Raw genomic sequence first — 22561 nt, 5'->3', positions numbered from 1 at the left:
TTAATTGCTTTTATGTTTAACATTTGATAATAAACTTTAAATATATTTTGATAAGGTTTTTCTACTAAGCTATAAAAAGTTTTAGCCAACTTATAAATTTAGTCCAAATAAGCCTATTTTAAAGACTAATTATATAAAGTTTTTTATTTGTATAGATTTTTAGTTTTTAGTTTTGAAAAGTAATTTTGTAAAAAAAAGTTTAAAACTACTATTATAAGTTTGTTTGACTTAATATGCAATAAACAGGGTTGCCAACCACACTGAATATTTTGGATAACTCATGCTAGATTTTAAAACTTTTTTTTAAATATTTTAGTTTTTATTAAGTCTTTTTTTATTGTTTTGATTTATTTAGAAAAACTTGATTAACAGATCTTATTTCATTTTTTTGCTCATGTTAAATTTTTCACATTTTTCACTGGCTATCTTGTAACTAAGACTTGTTTTCTGTCACTCAGACTTTTTTTTGCCTTATACGATGGCAATCCTGCGTAAAGTGTGTAATGATTTTGTTGTTTTATGCTCCTTGATTGAGACATAAGTGTTCAAAAACTATTAAATGATTTTATTTCAAAGAATAAAAAAAAGAAAGGTTATGATTTTATTTACAGATCATTGTATAATAAAACCCAAAAAGCCAATATGAACTCAAATGAGGATATTCTAGGTAAAGCAATGATGGAAATCAACAACCAGTCTCTACCAGACAGTCAAATAGAGTCAGACCTTTTTTCTCTTCTTCAAAACGGCAACAGTGACAGCTTTTCGTGCTTTGAAGAAATGCTTAATATGTCTGGAAATCAACCAGCACCTTCAGACAGTTTGGAAAGTCTAAGTTCATCACCTGCTTGTTTTGAAACTAACTCAGGAAATCAAACTGATCAGTCTGATGATTTGAGCGGCAAATTTCAAGTTCTTTCTGATGCTTCTGGTTTCAACAAAGATAGCTTTCTATTTGAAAGTATCTCACAAGAAATGAAACAAGAAATCTATGAAGCAACACCTAAAAAAGCTTGTATAAATGAAGGATTAAACAATGTTAGATTTATTTATTTGAATGTTTGAAATTTTTTTATTATCAATATAACTTTTATACAATAATTACTAGTTAATGTTTGTTATGAGAAGTTTTTATTCTGATACAATTGTAGTTGTTTGAGTTTAACTTCGTTTGATTTTTAAATTATTAAAAGCTTAAAAATTTTAACTGATTGTGCCTTATTTTAATTTGCAACAGATAAACAAAATAAGCAACAATTTTTTCCTTCAACAAAATGAAACAACAGCTACAACCACAAAAGTTATTAAAGGTAAAATTCTTAATCAACAAATTTTTTTTTTCTAAACAGCTTTTAATTTTTAAAACTTTTACAATATAGTTCTAAAAGTTATCTATTTTAAATATAAAATTTTTATAGAGTAATAAAAATGTACCATAATATTTTTATAAGTTTAGTTTATTTATATGAAACTCAAAATACAAATTTTTGTATTTAAGTTGTAACAATTTTAACTGAAAAAAACTTTTAGGTGAAAAAACTAATGCTGTTCATCATTACAAGCAGACAAGCAAAGCACCATTATCTAAATCGATAGAAGTTAGTAATACAAAAGCAAGCCAACAAAAACTTCAAAGCACTCAAACATGTTCAAATGGTTCAAAAATGATTAATTTTGACACCAGAACTAAAACAACTAAACCAAAATATAGAGTGGATAAAAATAATGTTATTTGTATAGATTCAGATGATGATGTTAATGTTAACTCTAAAAGTGTTTCCACCCAACTAACAGTAAAAAACATTGCTATGAACAAAAATAGCAAATTGTTTACAAGCAGTGAAAGCAAATTTGTACCTCCCCAAAAAAAGGTGTCAACTCCAAAAGACAAACCTTCTAAAACTTTGAGTCTTAAACCTAAAAAAGCACAAAAAAAGCCTTCTGTAAAAAATCAAAAAACTAATGATTTGAAACCTAAAATGGTTCCTACAAAAATTGGTAAGATCGGGTTGAAAAATAAACAGACTAATGACTACAAACCTAAAATGATACCTACAAACATTAGTAAAATAGGGTTGAAAAATAAACAAACTGAAGAAGTGGACCAACCTTTGAAATCAAAACCAATTTGTATACCTTGCGAAGGTATACAGATAAAATCAGAAATAAATAAACAACAAAATGTAGCTCAGATACCAACAAGAGTTGCTAAAAAAACTATTAAGTCATCAAAATCTTTCCAACAAATCAAGCCAAAAGATAGGCTGATAAAAGCTGTACAACCAAGTGTGAATTATGTACCATCAACACTTTCAAACCAAACTGATGTAATAGAACAAAAAGAACCAAAACAAGAACTTTTACAGCAAACCTTGACGAATTCAAAACAACTTTCTAAAGTTAGGAAAACAAGGCCAAAAGACAGACCACAAAAAGTCGTGGGACCAAATGCAAAATATGCAAAATTAACACAACCTTTGAGCCATGATAAAGATCAAAAATTTGTGCAGCCAACATTAAAAACTCCACAGCCTTGCAAAAGTTATGAACATGTAGAGCCAAAAAATAGTCAGCAAAATAAAAATCAACCAACTGCGAAACTTCTACAGTCAACACAACCTTCAAGCCAAAGAGTAGAACCAAAAGTTTTTCAGCAATCTTCAAATACTTCTCAAACTTGCAAAATAGATAAATGCAAGCCAAAAGATAGACCTAACAAAATCATACAACCGCCAGCTAGTAATACTGCAGTTTACAAACCTAAAATTGAACCAGAATTTTTTCAGCAATCTTTAAATACTTCTCAAACTTGCAAAATAGATAAATGCAAGCCAAAAGATAGACCTAATAAAATCATACAACCGCCAACTAGTAATACTGCAGTTGTTGTAAGTAATAAAAATGTTGTAAGAACAGTTGGTAACAATTTAATAAAACCTATTAACAGTAGCAAGTTAAACACTTTAGATTCCCAAAAACCTGATGGAATCAAAAGACCACTTAAAATAGTGAGCCCACCTGCTATTCGTACTCATAGCAAGATTCAAATTACTGAATCACAAGGTACTTTAAAGTTGCAGTTGCCAAATTCTTATTATCATACACAAGGTTTGAGATCATTTAATTCATGTCCATCAACTCCTACTAAGTTGGAACGATTGAGTGTCAATCAAACAAGTTTTGCTCAGTCACCACCTAGTACTTTTGCCATGGTCAAAAGAACAATGCAGATTAAATGCAAGAAAAACTTAAATATGATTCCAAACAGCCCTGGATTTCAACAAACAAGTAATACAACACCTCAGATGGTCAAGTTTGGGTGCAATTCAGTTTTGAAAACACCCAAGCGATCAAGTGTAACTTCTATCACTACTCCTGTTATTCAAAATAACAGCCGGCAAGTAAAGAATGTTTTGCGCAATATTAAACCATCTAGGAAATCTCTATGTTAGTATTTTAATTTTTGATTAATTATTTTTATGAAACAAGGTTATAGTATTTCTAAAAAGTAGTTTTAAAAATTCAGGAAAATATGTTTGCCTAATAATAACAACTACTTGTAGATTAGTTAAAAAAAAAATTATATTCTTAAGCTTAAAACTTTACTCTACTTGTATATTATACAAACTTTTAAGCAACTTATTAGTTATAAATTTTAAACTTTGCAAATTTACTACAACTAATTATCACATTTCACAGCTCCGCAGTTTTTCAACAAAACCACAAACCAAAAAACTGCACAATATTCATCTATAACTGTAAGTTTGTTAAAATCTGTTTGTCTGTTTACACAAAACTAATTTTAATGGCATTCTTTTTACATATTAAATAAGACTGTTCTTGGATTATTTTGGAATGTTACAACTTGTATCAAACACTCTTTTAAAATGCATTTTCTTAAAATGTTTATTTTTATCTCCAAAAAATATTTTTATAATTAAAACAATAACAAAAAGTTGCAAAGTTAATTTTATTAAAAAAAAAAGGAAATTTCTTTTTTGCAGGATTTAGACGAGAAGAAAATTCAAGCTTCAGGAATAAATGATGAAGATGACGACCAAGAAGACTTGCAACCAAACAACAGCTTTGACGATTACACACCAGCTTACTGTCAGTTGTAGTTTTTACTTTACAAGGCAGTTTTAATAAAGTTTTGACAAGTTGGGCTTTATTAGTGACAAACATATAAACTGATAGTCTTTAGATCTAAAAATTTAAATGTTCTGTTGATTAAAAGCACATGTTCTTCCACAATAATTATCTACTAAATAACTACTAAAGGTTGTATATGCAACAGAGTTACGGGTTAACTTATGATTTATTTGAAGAAAAAATAGTTATGTTTTGCTTTAAAACGAACATTTAAAACAAATACTGTTTGATATTTTATTCTTCTTTTCTTAGCTTTTTGATGTTTAACGATTCAAAATACTAATATTAAATTTAAAGCTGACTAAATTTGTAAAAAATGTATCGAGTAGTTTTAACCAATCAATTTTACTGATATATCACAATTAATCATTATCGAAATAAATTAAACCTGTGCAAAAATGACCTAGTCTGTCAAACAAAGTCAACAAATACTTTTAACTTTGCCATTAAATACGTAAGTTATAGTACATTTAGTTGTTTAGACGTTATATTTGATATTTATAAAATGTAGCAGGTTTGTCAATGTAAATAAATACTAATTTTACTATTGACAACAAGTAGGTAATATTAATAATGTTATTGAACAAGTTATTGTCAAGTATATTAAATAAATATATATTTATAATTTTTAATAAGTAATAATTTAAATATAGGATGGTAGAAATATCTAAGCCTGAAAGAGTTACTTTTAAAACCGACAGTTTTCTAAGCGCTTGAGAGACTTGTTTTTTTGGTCAAAATAAAACATGTTTATATAATACAGGGAGTTACGGAGGTAAGCATCCTGACACGGTTGTGGAAACGAGCTCGCTTTCCAGCATAAAACCGCCCGAAGTCGACTGGGACCATGTTCAAATGCCCCAGGAGCTGGCCGATGGCGGAAGGCTATCTGAGGTTCAGCTGGAAGCCGTTTGTTACGCCAGTCAGAGGCACAGGACTTTCCTGGGCGACAACAGCAGAGCCGGTTACTTGATCGGTTGGTTTTGAATTTGGTTGTTTGTAAGTTGCAGGATCGCCGTGCAGTTTGTGTTATCAGTAAATTGACTGGATTGATATTATCACGCTTTTAAAAGTTGCTCAACGTGTTTAATTAGCTTGCATTGAAATTAATTTAAGAACGGCAACTGTGAAAAAAGTTTGTTGAAACAATTAACTTATTCAAGAATGTTTTATGTTTTAAACATTATTTTATCTAAGGGGACGGTGCTGGTGTTGGTAAAGGCCGGACGATTGCAGGAATTATTTATGAAAATTACAATATGGGTAGAATGAGGAGTGTTTGGTTAGTATATGTTGTTTTTTGTAACAATAAAATATATAATACGCTTTTTTGTTTCATAATTTTCAGCAATGTGCTATATAATTTTTTTAATACCGAGCGAAATTGCTCTTAAGATTTTTCAATGATTACTACTTTTAAACAATGTTTCTTTTCAAGGCCTTTAAAAAAAAAAGTTGTATTGGACAAGTTAGCCAAATGTTTCTCAACATAATTTTTTATTTTCACTATAACTTACATTTTGTTATTACATAAACGAGAATTTATGGTAGGCATTAGTATTATAAAACACGCATTGGATTAGGTATGTTATATTAAGGTTTTTATTTAAAAATTTTTAATTTAGAAATCAAAGAATATTTTGCGCTTTCAATTAAATAACAGTTTTTGTAAAAAAAGGTTTAGCATTTCGAAGGATCTTGAACATGATGCAAGAAGAGACTTAAAAGACATTAGAGCTAAAATTAAAGTGAAAAATTTGAGTGATGTTAGTTTTTTTAGTTAACTTAAGTATTCAAATTTAAGAAAAACAGTTATACATTTGCTAAGCTTTTTTTCTTCACTTTCATTATGTTGCAAACTTTATTTGTTAAGTTTAATTTGTGAAACTTTACTCAGGGTTGCAATTTTACCTAGGAACCTTGAAAAACCTCTAGAAACCTGGAATTTGATAAATTTTGAAAAAACCCTAGAAAAACCTGAAATTTTTTCAATTTTCACATGTTGAGTTGTAAAATTTTGATTTGACTCAAAAAATCTATCATATAAAAAAATTGTTGTCATCAAAAATTTTTTGTATTAAAAAACATATTTAAAGTAGCTTTACACTATCTTTTTAATGTTTTTATACTATAAAACACAGTTTCTTACGTTAAACTTAATTTTAAACTACATATAGACCCAAAAGTATGTACTTTTTAAAACCTGGAAAAAATTTTGAAAAACTAGTAGCAACCCTGTTATTAAATACACTAAACAAAAATTAATTAACTTTTATTAATATAAGATATATCAGACCAGTGGTTCTTAAAGTTTAAAAAAATTATCAAAGTTGTTTTGTAAGAAAAAAAAGTTTTACTTTGTATGCATCTACTTATTTCTTCTCTTCAACAGTTAGTTCAACTTTCCTTTTGAAACTTTCTTTTTAAGTCAATTTAATAAAAATAAAGCAAAACATAATATAGTTAAATAAAGATAAAACCGTAGTTTTTAATAAAAGAAAGTATATATGGTATGAAAAGCAATCCACAAAATCTTTAAGCACATAATTTTTTTTTATGCACTGTTTGAAAGACTTATATAACAAAATATCCTTTGACAACAAAATAGATAAAATTAACAATCATTTAGAAACATCTTATTTTTAGATGGACTACAACAAAATAAGAGTTAAAGGTAAAAAAGGCAGCTTCAGGAAGGGAGTTTTATTTGTAACTTACTCCGCTCTAACGCAAACAAGTAAAAATAAAAATTGCGATTTCAACAGTCGTTACAAGCAGATCCTGGATTGGGTTGGAAATGATTTCGATGGCTGCGTTAGTTGTTTATTTGTACAGTCATTTGTTTTAACTAATAATTTTTTAAGTGAAATTTGTATAACTTAAAAAAGCGACACATAGTTACTACAGATATGATCAGTTTCGCGTAAGTCATTGTCAAAAATAAAACACACAAATTTTACCCTTTACTTCACAAAATTTAATAATTTATTTAAATGAAATTGAATAAAGGGTAATATATAGATTAGACTTAATTTTTTTTATAACATTTTAAGTTTCTGATTATTTCAACTAAAAGGTGCATTATTATTTAAAAATAAATAAAGTTCTTATACAAGATGAGAATTAGTCTTAGATATAACACAGGATTGTCACACACTAAGGCCAACTCAGGCTAGCTTGATTAAAAAATTTTTTTCTAAAAACTCCGGCTAACTCAGGCTAGTTAAGGATTTTTCTGAGAACTCAGGTTAGTTTAGACTTACGAGCTTCTCTAAAAACCTTTTTTTTGTAAAACTTAGATTAGATTGACTTATTTAGTTTTAAATATTAGTTAGTTTTTAGTTAACGTGTGTTTTACCATTTAAATTTTGTTAATTTTATAGAGTTGATTTCAATCTTTGAATAAAATGTTATGGTTGAAAAAAAGTTAACTTGTTGTATTTTAGTTCAAGTCATATAATATAGGTTTAGATATATTTGTACTTATATTTTTCGTTTGTCAACCTGTTATAGATGTTAGTTTAAACATTTTAAAAACTGAATATTACTTTATTTAGATAAAAATATAAATATGCCTACTTCCAATTCTGCATATGCTTATTAAGTTCAATCTTCAATTTTTTAAAGACTTCACCCTTTTACAAAATTATGTTTTATAGCATTTTTTAAACATGAATTATGCCATACGTATTGTTAGCTTTTAAGAATTGTTAATTAAATATACCAAAGTAAACATCTAATTTAACACTGAATTGCACTTGGCGCAAAGCTTTATAAAGCTGTTGAATAAACTCAAGTTAACTCGAACTAATTTTTTATCCTTTCAAGAATGACAACCTTGATTACAGTTTTTTATATACAGTATTAAAAACACAGCAAAATCTTTCAAACGAAGGCATATTTTGAGTAAATTTATAATCAAACTGTTGCAGATTGTGTTTGACGAGTCTCACAAGGCGAAAAACATGCACACAAAAGCAGGTATAGTCAACCCAACGAAGGTTGCTGAAAAAGTTGTTGCATTGCAAGCTGCTCTCCCTAAAGCCAGGTATTTGTTTTTTTCAACAGTAATGATAATTGCAAATTTTTTACATAAAGCTTTTATTTAGCAGTTTGTTTTTTAACATAGTATTTTAAAAGTTTCTTTAAGTAATTTGCTGATTAAAATAAGTTTAGTTGTAATGCAGTGGTCTCCAAGGTGTACACTGGTGCACACTAGTGTACACGAAACTTTTTATTGGGTGCACGAAATTTTTAGGGTACTCGAAACTCATTTAGGAGTGCACAAAATTTTGAGATTACACAAAAAAAACATATAGTTAAATTAAGTATGTAGTTAATATTTGATAAAGTATTTAAAGAATACAGAACCGGGGATTTTGTAGTAATTGCGGAGAAGTTTTCAATTAATAAGTATGTAAGATAAAGCCATATAACTAAAATATCATAAAATAAGGAAAAAAAAAATAAAGAGGTCAATTAAAAAGAGGATCAAATAAAAATTTTCAGCTTAAGTTGTTAAATGGTTTGCATGTAAATACACACTGAGTTATGACTATTTAAGAAAAATGCACTAATAAAAGTGTTTACGTAGTCCTACCACTAGAAACGCTTATTAAAATTAGATCTTGGGGTGCACCGATTTTATTTTTTGCAGCTTGGTGTGCACAGAATCTAATTAGCTTGACGACCAGTGGTATAATGCATACAGTATAGTTATATGTATTATATATCCTTAATTTTTGATTCTTTAATTTTTTACTTGATATGTCCAGTCGATGATTAAAAAAACAAACATTTAAAAATATTGCTGTATAATTTTTGAGTTGAATGCATCTTAAAATTATATAATTTAGCTTTACCTTTTAAATACTTTAAAATAATTTATATTTTAGAGCAGTTGATAATTTGTAAGTTACAACTTTTTATTAATTTTATAATCACATTTTATACTAATTTATTATAAAACAAACGTACTACAATGTATTTATTACGTGAACATATTAATTATTTTGAGTCAGTATTACAGAATTTTCTTCTGTATGCTTGTAACTAATAATTGTTTTATCAGAATTGTATACGCGAGCGCAACGGGAGCCACCGAACCTCGGAATATGGCCTACATGACTCGAATCGGATTGTGGGGAGAAAAAACACCTTTCAAAAACTTCAACGATTTTATCAAGGTAATTTTTTGTTTTAACTTGAGTCGTGTTGCGTGAGTCTTAAATTATTACTGAAAGGGTCGCATCAGAAAACAATTAATAAATCTTTACTTGTAGTTTTTGTTGTCCGATTATTTCTTTTGTGTTAAAGTTTTGTGATTTTAATAAGTTGTTTTAAATGGTGCAGGCAATAGACAAGCGTGGTGTGTCAGCCATGGAACTTATTGCCATGGACATGAAGTTGCGGGGCAGTTACATTGCCAGGCAACTGAGTTTCAAAGGGGTCACTTTCAGGGTGGTGAACGTGAAGCTGAGCGACAAATTCAAAAAGTTGTACGACGAATCCGTTAACATGGTTGGTTTTTTGTACTTGTAATAAAATTTTGTAGTGAAATTTAATATAAAAGAAAATACTGAAATTTAATTTGAAACATTTATGATCTACCTATAAGAAAATGTTAAAGTTTACATTTGATGTTGATGCTGTTTAAAGTTTTTTTTAGTTTGGTCATTTGGTTTTGATATAATAATAGTTTTGTCAGTAAAAAGTTATATTGTTAAGTTAATTGTTATAAAAATGTTAAGGAGTACATTCATATTTGTTTTTAAATATTGTTGATGTGTCTAACTTTAGAATACCGAAAGCTCAGATAAAATTGATGTCAAAATAACTTTTAATATTTCAATATTCAGTGGGTTTATGTGTACGAGTGCTTCGAAAAAGCGATAAGTTTGCAGAAAGACCAAATAGAGTTGAGAAAGAACACGATTTCCATGTATTGGGCGGCGCACCAACGCTACTTCAAGTACCTGATCATGTCTTCAAAGGTAAAATTTGATGTTTAATTGATGTTTTTCGTGTTTTACATCGTTTTTTTCTCCAAGTCTCTTCAAATTTGAAAAATAAATCTTTTCTGTATTAAAAAAGCTGTATATTACAATGGTGTCCTTGTCATTATTTTTTTTAGACAACTTTTTGGTTTAAATGATTGTTTAAATTTGTGTGTATTTTTTCTAAAAATTTAATAGTTTTATGTAAAAAACTTACTCAATTTAGAACTTACGAGAATAAAATCTTGTTATTTTATAGTTATTATAATGTACTATTGTTTTAAATATATTTCTGTTAAACTTTTTGTAAAAAGCTATCTACAAGACTGATATTTCTGTAAACGTTTAAAATATTTATTGTAAATAAGTGAGCATCATCTTAAAAATTCAAAAAATATTAGACTTTAAAATAAATTCTTAAAATTTGAAATTTGTGAATAGTTAGATTAAATACAAATAAATTTTTGGACATTAGATGTTCATATAAAAGTTACCTGATATTTTGAAAAAATTACTAATAATTTATTATAACTTTATTGTATTGTATTTATTGTGGTTTTCATAAATTTTTCACCTATGGATAGAAAAAAGAGTTCAAAGTGTAAAAATTAAGTTCAAACTTTTTTTTGCGTTTTTTAACAAAATAATACTTTAGTGTGCCCCTGTAATGTTATTACAGTACTCAATGGTAGGGGTGGGCAACTTAAAGGCTACCGAGCAGCAAGTTTTGGGTAACCCGCAATTAGCTTATAAAAACTTGTAGAAAACAAATAAGTTGAACTTTTTTACAAAGATGCATTGGAATATACCACTATTTTATTTTAGGTACACAATAGTTATACAAAATTATCTTTTGAAAATTAATTTTTTTTTGTTGTTTGCATATATTACGCTACCTGCGTTGACTTTTACTAGTTACCTGGCCCGCTGATTATAAAAGTTTTCCACCCCTACTATAATACATTTATCACGAAAAGCAAGGTAGTTTATAAGTTATTAAATGAAATAGAATTTAAAAACTCTTTTATGTAAAAATTAAGCATTTGAAACAATGTGTTTTTATGCCAGCTGGAAGAAACAGTGAGATTGTGCGAGAAAGCGTTGCGAGATAATCAATGCGTTGTCATTGGTCTTCAGTCTACGGGAGAAAGTAAAATGCAAGCGGATCTGGCCAAAAATAACCACAAAGGAGAATATACTGAATTTATATCCATCATCAAGTGTGTTTATAAACATGAACATATATAAGTTTATAATGTCTTCAACTATTTTTTTTCATTAGTAAATTTTGATTCCATATTGTAAAACTTTATGTAAACAGCTTGTTTTATATTAGGTAGTGATACAAGTTTTTAAACTTTCCAGATAATAATACTTAACATATTTCCAACAGAAAAGTTTTGGTAGACTTGGTGACCGTTCACTTTCCAGCTGGAGTTGACAGGGAAAAACTTAGCAACCTTCCTTATTTGAAAAATTTATACAAAAATTACAATTCAGATGAAAATGAAAGCATTGTCAGCGCCCCTGCAAATGAAATTGATCAGGTTATTTTTTGAGCTTGTTTAGTTTAATGAGTATATAAATGAATTTTTAAGCTGAATTTAATACTGTAATACTTAAACACTAACCAACTATTTATCATAATGGAGATTTTTTTGTAGGATGTAGATTACAAACATTGTTTATAAGCCTGGGGTAATTTTCCAATAAAAAAATTTGGTTTAACAAGTATTTTTACTACTTCTTCTCTTAGCAAAGTTGTATAAACTTGTATAAACTCTTTTGCTAAGAGCAGAAGATCAACTAAATTATTTTTTAGCATAGTTGATTTTATTTTCAAGTTATTAATTGGTATAAAGTTTTATTAGTTTTAATTTACATATATTATGAAACTAAAGTGTACAACAAGTTCTTATACATATATTCAAATATTTATTAATACTTTTATGAAAGTTTCTATTATTATTTTTGATAAACGTATCAATTTTAAACAACTTGTTCAATAAAAACAACTTAACACTAGATTAAAATATATGTTATATCAAAATTTATAGTAAACAAAACATAATTAACTAACTAAGATAATCCAATAATTAAAAGCTTTTGTGAAGTTTAGTTATTTTTTTAGATGTCTTCAGATAGCGAAGAGTTTGCTGAAAAAGATTTTTCTTCGGATGACTCTTCTGAATCTGAAGAAGAAGAAGATGAAAACGACTTTATGAGAATGATGAGTTAGTTTTTTGTTTTTAGTTTACTATTAAATACTTTTTTGTCAACTTTTTTTTCGATTAGTTGGTTATTAAGTTTTGTTCAAACTTTATCATTCATATTGTAAAAAAATATGCTAATAAATAACTTAAAATGATTAAATGTTTAATCTAGTGTTGACAGCTTCCAAAATTAACTGTTTTAGGCTTGGTTTTTTGAGAACTTGGTTTATTTATAAGTCACTTTGGAACATTTTTAAACACCAAGTTGTATTGTATTAAATCAAATAAAGTTTCGAATGTGTGCGCAAGTCCCAGTTTGCCGACTCCTATTCTATTTGAAACGTTATATTGTTCTTTTACAGTTTTTTTTAAATATTCAAATTTAATCTTATTATTTTAGTTTAGTGTTTGCTTTTTTCTTTCCCAACCTTTTTTTTATAAGACCCCTTTGAAAAAATTAAAAAAGCTGTGGCCCTCTTTAAGAAGATTTCTAAAAAAAATCTTAAATACGCTTAAGACCTTTTTTTTACTCTTCCTTATTAAAATAAAATTAATATGTTGTTTATTGTTCAATTTTGGACTCAGACATCAAAACCTGATCCACTTAAACAAGACACACAACGAGAAAAACAAAATTAAAATAAAATACATTTATATTCAACAAAAAATAAACATAAACAAACATTAAACAAAATTAAGATTATAAAAAACTCTTTATTAAGTTTAAACTTATTTGCCTGATATAAAAGGCGATAACTTAGTACTTACAATCACATTTGTACAAAATTAATATAAGTAATTTAATAGTCTGTTAGTGGGGAGGCGTAGGGAACACAGAATATCTATTGTAATTTTCAAATTATGGCCTCATGTCCGTAGGCCCACTTTGGGAAACCCTGCTCTACTCAATAAACTATAATGACTAAATTTTAAGCTAAAAGTGAATAAAATTAATCTTTACACTTATGATATGTATATAGATAAAACTAAAGCATGACAAGTATTTTCATAAAATCCACAACATTCAATAAGAAATAAATTGCAACAGGAAATGTCACTGAACATAACAAAGAAAAGAAAGAAAAAAGAAGAAGGGAACGAGAAGAAAGAAGAAGGAAAAAAATTATCAAAAAAGAACAAGGAAAAAACCTAACCGGAGTGGCTGCTAGAATGCATAAGAAAAAAGAGTTAATTGAAAACTACAAGTTTAAAACTAGTAAGCTTTTTTAATAATTTTTAAAACTTCATGTTTTTTCTGGCGAAAAAAACAACAAAAACTATTCATTTATACTCATGTTGCTTTGTATCTGTTTACATTCTGTGTGCTACCACAAAAGCAACATGAACAATTAAAAGTCGATAAAATACAATAAAACATTTTTTAGAGAAAGAAGGCATAGTTGTAGATCCGGGGGTGAATTGTTTCCAGCAAGTGAACATGATAAAGGCTGAATTGTTGAAGAAAATTGAAAGCTTTGGGAAAATGCTGCCAATTAATGTTCTTGATGACCTCATTGATAGACTAGGCGGCGTTACAAAAGTTGCTGAGGTTTTTAAGCTGTTTTAAATTTTTAATAAACTATTGTTTATGTTATTTATTTCCTACATATTAATAATAATTATAAGACAAAACTTTTAAAGTTAAGCTATTTTTTATTAAGTTCAATAAAAAACAAAGTTATTTTGTAAAGTTTCTTAAACAGCAATAATAAAAATACGTAGTGCATGTTTAAAATGAAGAGTGATCAATTTGAACTTCATTTAAAAAGTTCCAAATATATACGTAAATAAAAATATAACAATATTAACCTACTTTTTGATTTTTTTTACTTAACTTAAATTATAACCTTCAGTAAACACACGTTCACATTCAATAATAAAATTGTTTTGTTTTGATATTAAGTATTATTGTGACTATTTGAATTGTATACTATTTAAACAAACAAATTTTAAAGATATCCCAACTTTTCTTTATTAATTTTTTCAGTTTTTGTTTTTGAGCAAAGAAAAAGGTTGTATGTAAAAAATAATAATTTTGTTTTGAAAAGTAAACAATCAACTCAAATTGATAATTTTTTTTAATTTAAGACGACATTTAAATATTTAAAATTTACTTTCAAATTATGTGTTTATAGCTTGACCATTCTATAATAAGTTTTTGTTTATTGGAAAATTCAAGCATTTTTTAAACTTGATGCTTTTTAACTTTTGTTTTGAAAATTGATTCTGACGTTTAAGATTTTTAATTTAACACAAAAACTTAAAAGTTTTTCTATATCTTATACTTCTATATTGTTGACCCAAATATTCTTACTAGCTTTTGTTCTATAAATAATTTTGTATTCCACTATGAAGTCAATCTTATTTAGTTGATACTTTCCCATAGCTGCGAAACTTTTTCGTGCTTACTATATCTTGAAGAATTTAAAAATGATATTGTGTTTGTTCTAACGTGAGAAAAATATAATCTTATTGAAAATAAAACCTGAAAAGTATTTTGTTTGATATATATCTCCTGATGTGTTTTTTAGTATTTAATTGACTCACAGTATAAATTTCGATATGCAAATATGCTTCACTCGCAAATGTAATAATTTCAATTATAAAATTTAGATGACGGGTCGGAAAGGTAGACAGGTGTCGGTGTCAAATTCAATGGTTAAATATGAATCAAGACACGAGGCTAACGTGCCTTTGGCTGCTGTCAACATGAAAGAAAAAGAAGTTAGTTTTGTGAATTATGTTTTGTATGCTTATATTCTAGTTAAAAATTCATATATTTTCTGAGAAGTAAGTTACAAGTCACTATTTATTTGATGCAGCTTTATCAATTTTTTTGAATATCTTTATTTTTAGTAAAAAAAATTATTCAATATTTATTTTAACAGTTTATTACTAACAAAACAATGTTTCACTCATATACTTGCATATAGGAGATCCTCAACTGTTTTAAACAGGTCTTATTCAAACGAAATCTAGAATTCTATTTGAATAAGACCTGTTAACAACAACTGAGGATCTCCTATATGCAATTATAGGAGTGAAACATTGTTTTGTTAGTAATAAACTGTTAAAATAAATATTGGATAAAAATATCCTTAAAGACATTTAAGTCGAGAACTTTAAATTGTTTAATTTACAACAAGTTACACTACTATAACATTTTATTGTTTAATACAACTAACAGAAGTATAGAGCAGGGTTGCCATGCCACAAAATAGAAAAAACCTGAAATTTGATAATATTTAGGCTAAAAATATAACCTGGAATTTTGAACGAAAATCACTAAAAAGTTTAAAGTAGCCTTACAGTATCTTTTCAATGTTGTTATATTATTTGACCTTTAATATAGTTTTTAACCTTTAACTTAATTTTAAACTAAAAATAGACCCAAAAACGTGTACTTTCGAAAACCTGGAGGAAATTTTGAATACCTGAGAAAAAAATTGCCAAAATCCAGTGGCAACCCTGATAAATAAAAGTATAGTGATTACTTAATGTGGCTAATTTAATTTTGTAATTTTGATATTAACATATTTATTTACTTACACTTTGATGAACGCTGCTGTACTTGATTTCAACAACGACATTTCTTTATCATATATGTAGGTTTCCAACAAATGTGTGTTAAATATTGTAATTTTCACAGAGGTTTATGAACGACGAGAAACGAATCGCAATCATAAGTCAAGCTGCAAGTTTGGGAATTTCCCTGCATTCGGACAAAAGAGTGGTAAACAAACGAAAACGGATTCACATCACTCTGGAGTTGCCTTGGAGCGCTGACAACGCTGTTCAACAATTCGGTTATTTTTGGAGAATTGTGTTAATTTTAATTAGGTTTTTCGAGTATCATTGAAAATAAGGGACGATTTAAAGTATTATTTGCCGAAGTTTGTCATGTTATAAAGTATAGATAATTAACGAACGGAATTAAAAGTAAATTTTAGGAATTTAAATAAATGATTTAACTACTTATGAACAAAACATCGGCGAAAGTCAGCAGAGCAGAAGCCTAGACTTTCGTATGCCGTGAGACAAGCTCAAGTTTAGCATAAGGGTTGATCATACCAATCGATCATCAGACCACAAGCTCTCACGGCATACGAAAGTCCAGGCTTATGCTCTGCTGACTTTCGCCGATGTTTTGTTGATTGTATTAAATTCGAGCGTACCAGGTGTCTTGCCTAGTGGACAATGTATTGAACGTTGCACGGCAAAAGACAATGCTGACATCACTGATCGATGCCAGCAAATGGTTGCTTCATGCTTGCCTTTCAAAGCCGTTTATTGATTGTTGACTGCAAGTTTTTCGGTTGTGACTGACTGATGAGTCCTAATCAGGACAAAACCGGTCTCAGTCTACCGACAGCTTGTGGTCTGATGATTGAGTCGGAATGATCAAGCCTTTTGTTAAATACATATGCTTAGAACTAATAAATTGTAAAGAAATCTCTGAGCTTGAAAATAGTTTTATTTGATGATGCGATTTAAGTTTAATGACAACTCACTTGGTTTTTAAACCATGCACCGTTGTATTTAATTAATAATCGCCAATATAATTTTTTCAGGTCGAACACATCGTTCCAATCAGCTGCACTGCCCAGAGTACATCGTCCCAATATCGGAACTCGCGGGAGAAAGAAGGTTCGCCACCGCCGTTGCCAAGCGACTGGCCAGTTTGGTGAGTGGCCTGAAAATAAACTTAACTTTGAAGACAACACGATTTGACTGTATCTGTTACAAAGCTTACTGACACTGGAAAGTGCAAATAAAAAATATTTAATACCGATTTTGCCTGCACAGGGTGCGCTGACCCACGGTGACAGGCGAGCGACGGACATGCCGGACCTGGTGAACCGGTACAATATCGATGACAAGTACGCGAAGCAGGCGCTCGAGCAAGTCGTCAAGGTCATCGCCAAAGCTCGCACCAACCTCGTTCCCTTTCCCAAGTGCCGCGGGTCCCAGTCGTTTTTGAGCGGTATTTGATTTTTTTGAATAGTTGTTTAATTATGCGTCCGCGGGTAAATAGTGTTTTCTGAACACAGGAAACTAGTCTTATTTATTGTTTTGTTTTTTATAGTTCAGTTTTGAACAACAAATTACGAGAAGTACTTATAGTTAGAGGTGCTTTAAACTTGTACATTACATGTTTTTAAGTTGTTTTTATCTAACTAGTAAAAACAAATACACTTTTATGAAAACAACTTGTAAAAACTTATGAATACTTTCAACAGCGGTTCGTGAAGCGTGCCTGGGAGTGGGCATGATAAGCAAGCCGGAATCGCTGAAGGGCGTGCATGTTGAGAAGTACAACTACGACAAGGACTACAACGTGATGAAGTTCTTCAACAGGATGCTGGGCATGAAAGTCGAAATGCAGCAGCTTCTCTTCGAATATTTCACCAGCACCAAGGCAAGGATCATTCAGGAAGCCAAGAGAAATGGTTTGTTCGACAGGGGTATTGTTGGTTAGTTGTTTGTTGGCAAATTATATATACTTTATTTGTTTTTGAAACAAGTTAGTTTAATAATATTGATCACAACTAAGTTTTCAAAAAATACCACTCATCTTGCCTTTTTGGGTTTTACTCGATTTTTAAACATTATTATCATTTTCATTTGATCCGTAAAAATTTGCGGAACTTACAAACCAACAGAATTAAAGGCTTTAACATTTAACTTTGAACCGCTTTTATTCCCTCAAGGCTTCAGCAAGAACTCGGTGATAGAGAGTGTGGGCGAACCCGAGGAGTTCAAGTTGCGGCACGAGTCGAGCGTGAAACTGCACAAGGTGATGGTCGACGACGGCATGTGTTTCGAAAACGCTTGCGACGCTCTCGAAGGGGTCAAAAGTTATGGTAGTTACAGTGGGTTCTTCGTGAGAAAAGAAAACGAAAAAGTTAGTAGCATATGTTTTTAGGCTATGCGTTTTAAAGGTTTTTAGTAAATTTTTACTATTTAAACTGTCTTTTTATTTTACTAGGGGTTTGAAGTGAAGTTAATTTAAAATTTTGTAGGTTTTGATTTTAAAATTAATTTTTTTTGTCATAAAAGACAAATTTTACTGCTAACTAGAAAGTCTTAGTGTTTCCCTTGACAGTATCAATTTGAAAAATGTATTATTTAAAGTTTAGGTTACTAATTATATCTCTACTCAAATTGGTAATCTTTTTAAAAGTTTTCAAGGTTTTACATATAAAAAAACAGTTATAACCACTAGTATTATTGAAAAGCGTAATTTATTTTATCAAAAAATAATAATTTACCAGAAACACGTAAAAGGGGAAAACGTGCCGCTGCAGATGGTCAACAAAGCGGTGATTCTGGCGTTGGAAATCGAACAGGCAAGCGACGGGCTGGCGAGAGGACGGAGTTTCACCGTCCACCGTCCCAACGTGCAGCAGCACCGCAACTTGTCGTTGGAAGACTTGCGAGTGAAGTACGAGAGGATAGATGAGAGTGCGGCGAGGAAGTACTGGGAAAAGCACCACGCGGAAAGCTGCACCACATGCTATCATAAATACATGTTAGTGGTACTGAATATTTATTACTTAAAATAATATTTAAAATTATTTTTATTACGGTGGTTTTTGAAGCTAGTTGTGCACAAATAGTTTGTTAGAGTACAAAAGTACTTTAAAGCATATATTTATTATGGGAAAGGTTCTAAATTGCACGAGGGGACTAAACTGCACGAGAACGAAATTTCACGAGTCCATGAAATTGCACGAAGACGATTTTGCACCAAGGGTCAATTTGACACGAGTTAAAAATTAACAAAAAAAATTTTTTTTTTAATTATTAATTAAAAAAAAGTTCTGACCTAGGGTAAAGGTTAGATGTAACAGTGATAGTAAAAAAAATAACAAAAATTACAAAAAAAAGCTACCGACCGAGAGTAAGGGATAGGGATAACAGTGATAGTCTGCTAGAAGATATCTGATACAATTTTCTGCTCGTGCAAAAGTATCTTCGTCCAATTTTATTCCCTCGTGCAGTTTTATACGCTCGTGCAATTTAGACAGCTTCCTATTATATATAGTTATAATTACAAACAATAAAACTTCTGTTATTTCTTAGCAAGTTATTGTGTAGCTACTACCAAAAAAAAAAGTCAAACAATATCCATAGTAGTTTGAGTAAAATATTTATATTACTCTAAAATAAGTATTTTTGTTCATCATTTTCTATTTAATTTTTATCTGTTCTAAGTTATTCAAAAGTTAGATTTAACTCTTGCAGAAAATACAACACCTAAAATTCATGAGTAAATAAAAATATATTCTGCACCCATTTATACGCGTTTATTTTTCAAACCCTTTGAGATTTTTATTGTTTAAACATTTGAAAACGGGTTGATTTATCGTTCAAGGTACAACATTTGCTCGAGCAAGACGTGCCGGATGGGAAAGCGAAGGTTGAACTACTACGTTCTGTCCGGATGCCTGATCGGCGCGTGGGACGTGTTGAGCGAAAAGTTCACCACCGTCAAGTTCGACTACAAGGACCAGTTTGGAAAAGATTGTAAAATTGTCGGTGAGTTCGCAAGTTTGTAGAGTTTCGTGGGTGGGAGGATTGTTATGATGTGTATACTTTTTTAGGATATTTAAAACTTTGTAAAAACAACTATTGCGTTGCAAAAATGTTTCAAATCGATTTGATCGATCACTCAAAAATTATAATATTAATTTTTATAAAATTTTTAAACTTTTTGACTAATTATTGTTAAGCTAAGAACATTTAAGTAAACATATATTAGTTTAATGTACGTAGTAATTTTGTAGTTACTCACAAACTTTCAATCATAACTGACTCGGACAAGGAACTTTTTATCAAATTGTTTTTATCTAATTCTAAATGATAAACACTTACAAATTTTTTTTTTCAATACTTCCAGATGCAGTATGCAAGTTTGAAAAGCAAACGTATGAATATTTTTTATTAACAACTATCAAACTCACTTAGAAAACTAGAATTTATTTACTACAGGTTTGGAAATTCCTCCAAGCTCGGTGGAGAACATTCGAATCAAGCTGCGCAAATTGGCGCCAAAACTGACTAAAGCCGAAATTCGCGCGCAAAACAACAAAAATGAGAAACAAGTTAGTGACGTCACTGGTTCTGACCTTTTAGATAGCGACTCTGAAGATGATTTTGATCCTGATGATGTAGATCTTCCTATGAATTTTAGAATTTAAACTAAAACAAGTTCTATAGAAACTATACAATTTTCATTCTTTGAGAGTAAAAAATTATTTTCCAATGAAATCATATGAATTTAAAAAAAAAATTGTTATGTAGTTTAAATTGTCAATCTAATGCCATCACCAAATTGCATTGTATTTTTCCTTTTGTCTGATTAAATTTGAAGTTTTTCCAATTATTAGTAAATAAATCGTTAGTAAAATTATTGTAAAACCTTCTCTCTTGAGCTTTTATTGCCAATTGGCGTTATTTTTTGTTAAAATGTTATTTTATTTTATACTGCCATTTGTTTGCACAAAAGTTATCTTGAAATAAGTCTTATTTGGGTGAATAAAAATTGTCCTACAACTCGAATGAAACTTATTTATAGCTTTATGTTGAATAAAAACAAAGTTTATGCTTGGTATAATTCAGTGTGCCAAAAAGTTCAGTTTGTAAGAAATATAAACATTCTCATTTTGTGTTTGGATTGTTTATGAAATTATTTAAACAGTTTAAATAGATTATAGTTTTTGTAAATGAATTAACAGCTTTTTTTAAGAGTTCTCTTCAGTTATAAAAAAACTACCTCCTAACTATCATAATTAAACTTGTTTACTTATTATTGTTAGAAATTTACTTTTTAGAAAATTATACTTAGGTTTTATTTCCATTTTTAGATACTTTTGTAGACAATTTCGTTATTATGTGTTTTTTTTAGTTGTATTTTTCACAAATAAACCGTTAGTGAATTAATTCGCTTTGGCTTTTTTTATGACTAAATCCTCAAGCTGAAATATTGTGAATAAGAACAAAAACATAAAGTTTTTACTTTGAAATAATAAACATAAAAAAAAACTAATGTAAAATTTACTACTGCACTAAAGAAATAGTATTTGTAAACTTTTATTATAGAGTACCGTGAACTTTATTTTTTACACTAGTCGATTTTTATCTCGTTGCAGTTTGCCGACACCTGTGCTGTGAAAATCGTTGTCTTAAGTAAAATATACAAATAAATGTTCACAAATCTTTAAAAAATCATATTTTTTATAAAACCTTTGAAACACTCAAATTTTGTTTGGTATAGTCTTCAAGTTGTAGTATGTACAATATTACTTTTTACTCACTCTTTAACTTTTATTTCAGTATTAAAATGTGTAGAACCTTTATTAGCAAGATGGTTAGCGCTAAGTTTGAGTTTATTTTGGCAAACACGGATGTACGCTATAACTAACACAATCATTATAGATAAGTGACGTATTCAAAATTAAAAACTAGTTTTCGGTAGTTTTAAATAAACAGTACCGGAATAATAGTGACATTCAATACTAGCTAGTAATTTGATTTATAGCAGCTTGATGATTTTTGAAGATCTAAAAACGTATATTAACATTTTTAGATTTTATTACATTGAATGAAAATATAAATTTTACAAAGCTACTTTATGTCTTTACTATATATTAATTATGTATATAAGGGTTGGAAAAAAAAGATAAATTTGGCAGAAGCTTAACCATACAGGAGTTAGTAAAATACTTGGAATTTTTAACAAAAATCACTAAAAACCCTGTAATTTTATAAAATTTTTACATATAAATTAGTGACAGACTTCGATTTGACACAAAAAATATACCTTATAGATATTGTTTTTGTCATCTTTAAAATTTTTTTTATATTAAAATAAAGTAGCCTTACAAAATCTTTTCATATTTTTATACTATTTTAGACAACTTTTGAACTATAACTTAATTTAAACTAAAATTACACTTGAAAACATGTACCTCGAAAACCTGGAAGAAATTTCTCAAAAACCTTTGGCAACCCTGTATGCAGTTTGATCAAAACGTACTAACAAAGCTGTTGAGAGTATTTAAATTTATAGTATAAGAGTAGATCAGTGTTTCCAAAAGTGGGCCATCTTAGCAGGTTAGGGGGCGATAAAAAGCAAATTTTAGGGCGGGACTAGTAAAGGGGTATAGTTATAGTGCGTATAATTAGCAAAAAAAA

The 22561-nt window shown here is 28.9% G+C and overlaps 1 protein-coding gene across 1 annotated transcript; it reads left to right on the top strand.

Annotated features, from left to right (window-relative positions):
• Positions 1-642: 642 nt before the first annotated feature.
• On the top strand, positions 643-20980 carry LOC145838742 (protein strawberry notch homolog 1-like). The gene is made up of 26 exons (XM_082946365.1): positions 643-1015; positions 1531-3447; positions 3700-3758; positions 4005-4110; positions 4916-5128; positions 5350-5434; positions 5831-5918; positions 6799-6966; positions 8085-8200; positions 9224-9338; positions 9505-9672; positions 10011-10145; positions 11217-11368; positions 11542-11695; positions 12280-12382; positions 13410-13577; positions 13747-13910; positions 14975-15085; positions 16011-16167; positions 16933-17045; positions 17168-17345; positions 17602-17835; positions 18073-18266; positions 18637-18893; positions 19740-19903; positions 20357-20980. Exons 1-26 carry the CDS (start codon positions 643-645, stop codon positions 20563-20565), a joined length of 5901 nt encoding a protein of 1966 aa, XP_082802491.1. The 3' UTR covers positions 20566-20980.
• Positions 20981-22561: the final 1581 nt, after the last annotated feature.

The sequence above is a fragment of the Thalia democratica genome, chromosome 6 (genome assembly GCF_965202585.1).
Source record: "Thalia democratica chromosome 6, ktThaDemo2.hap1.1, whole genome shotgun sequence".
NCBI lineage: Eukaryota > Metazoa > Chordata > Thaliacea > Salpida > Salpidae > Thalia > Thalia democratica.
The sequence above is the reverse complement of the archived record's forward strand: the minus strand, read 5'-3'. Positions and strand labels throughout refer to the sequence as shown.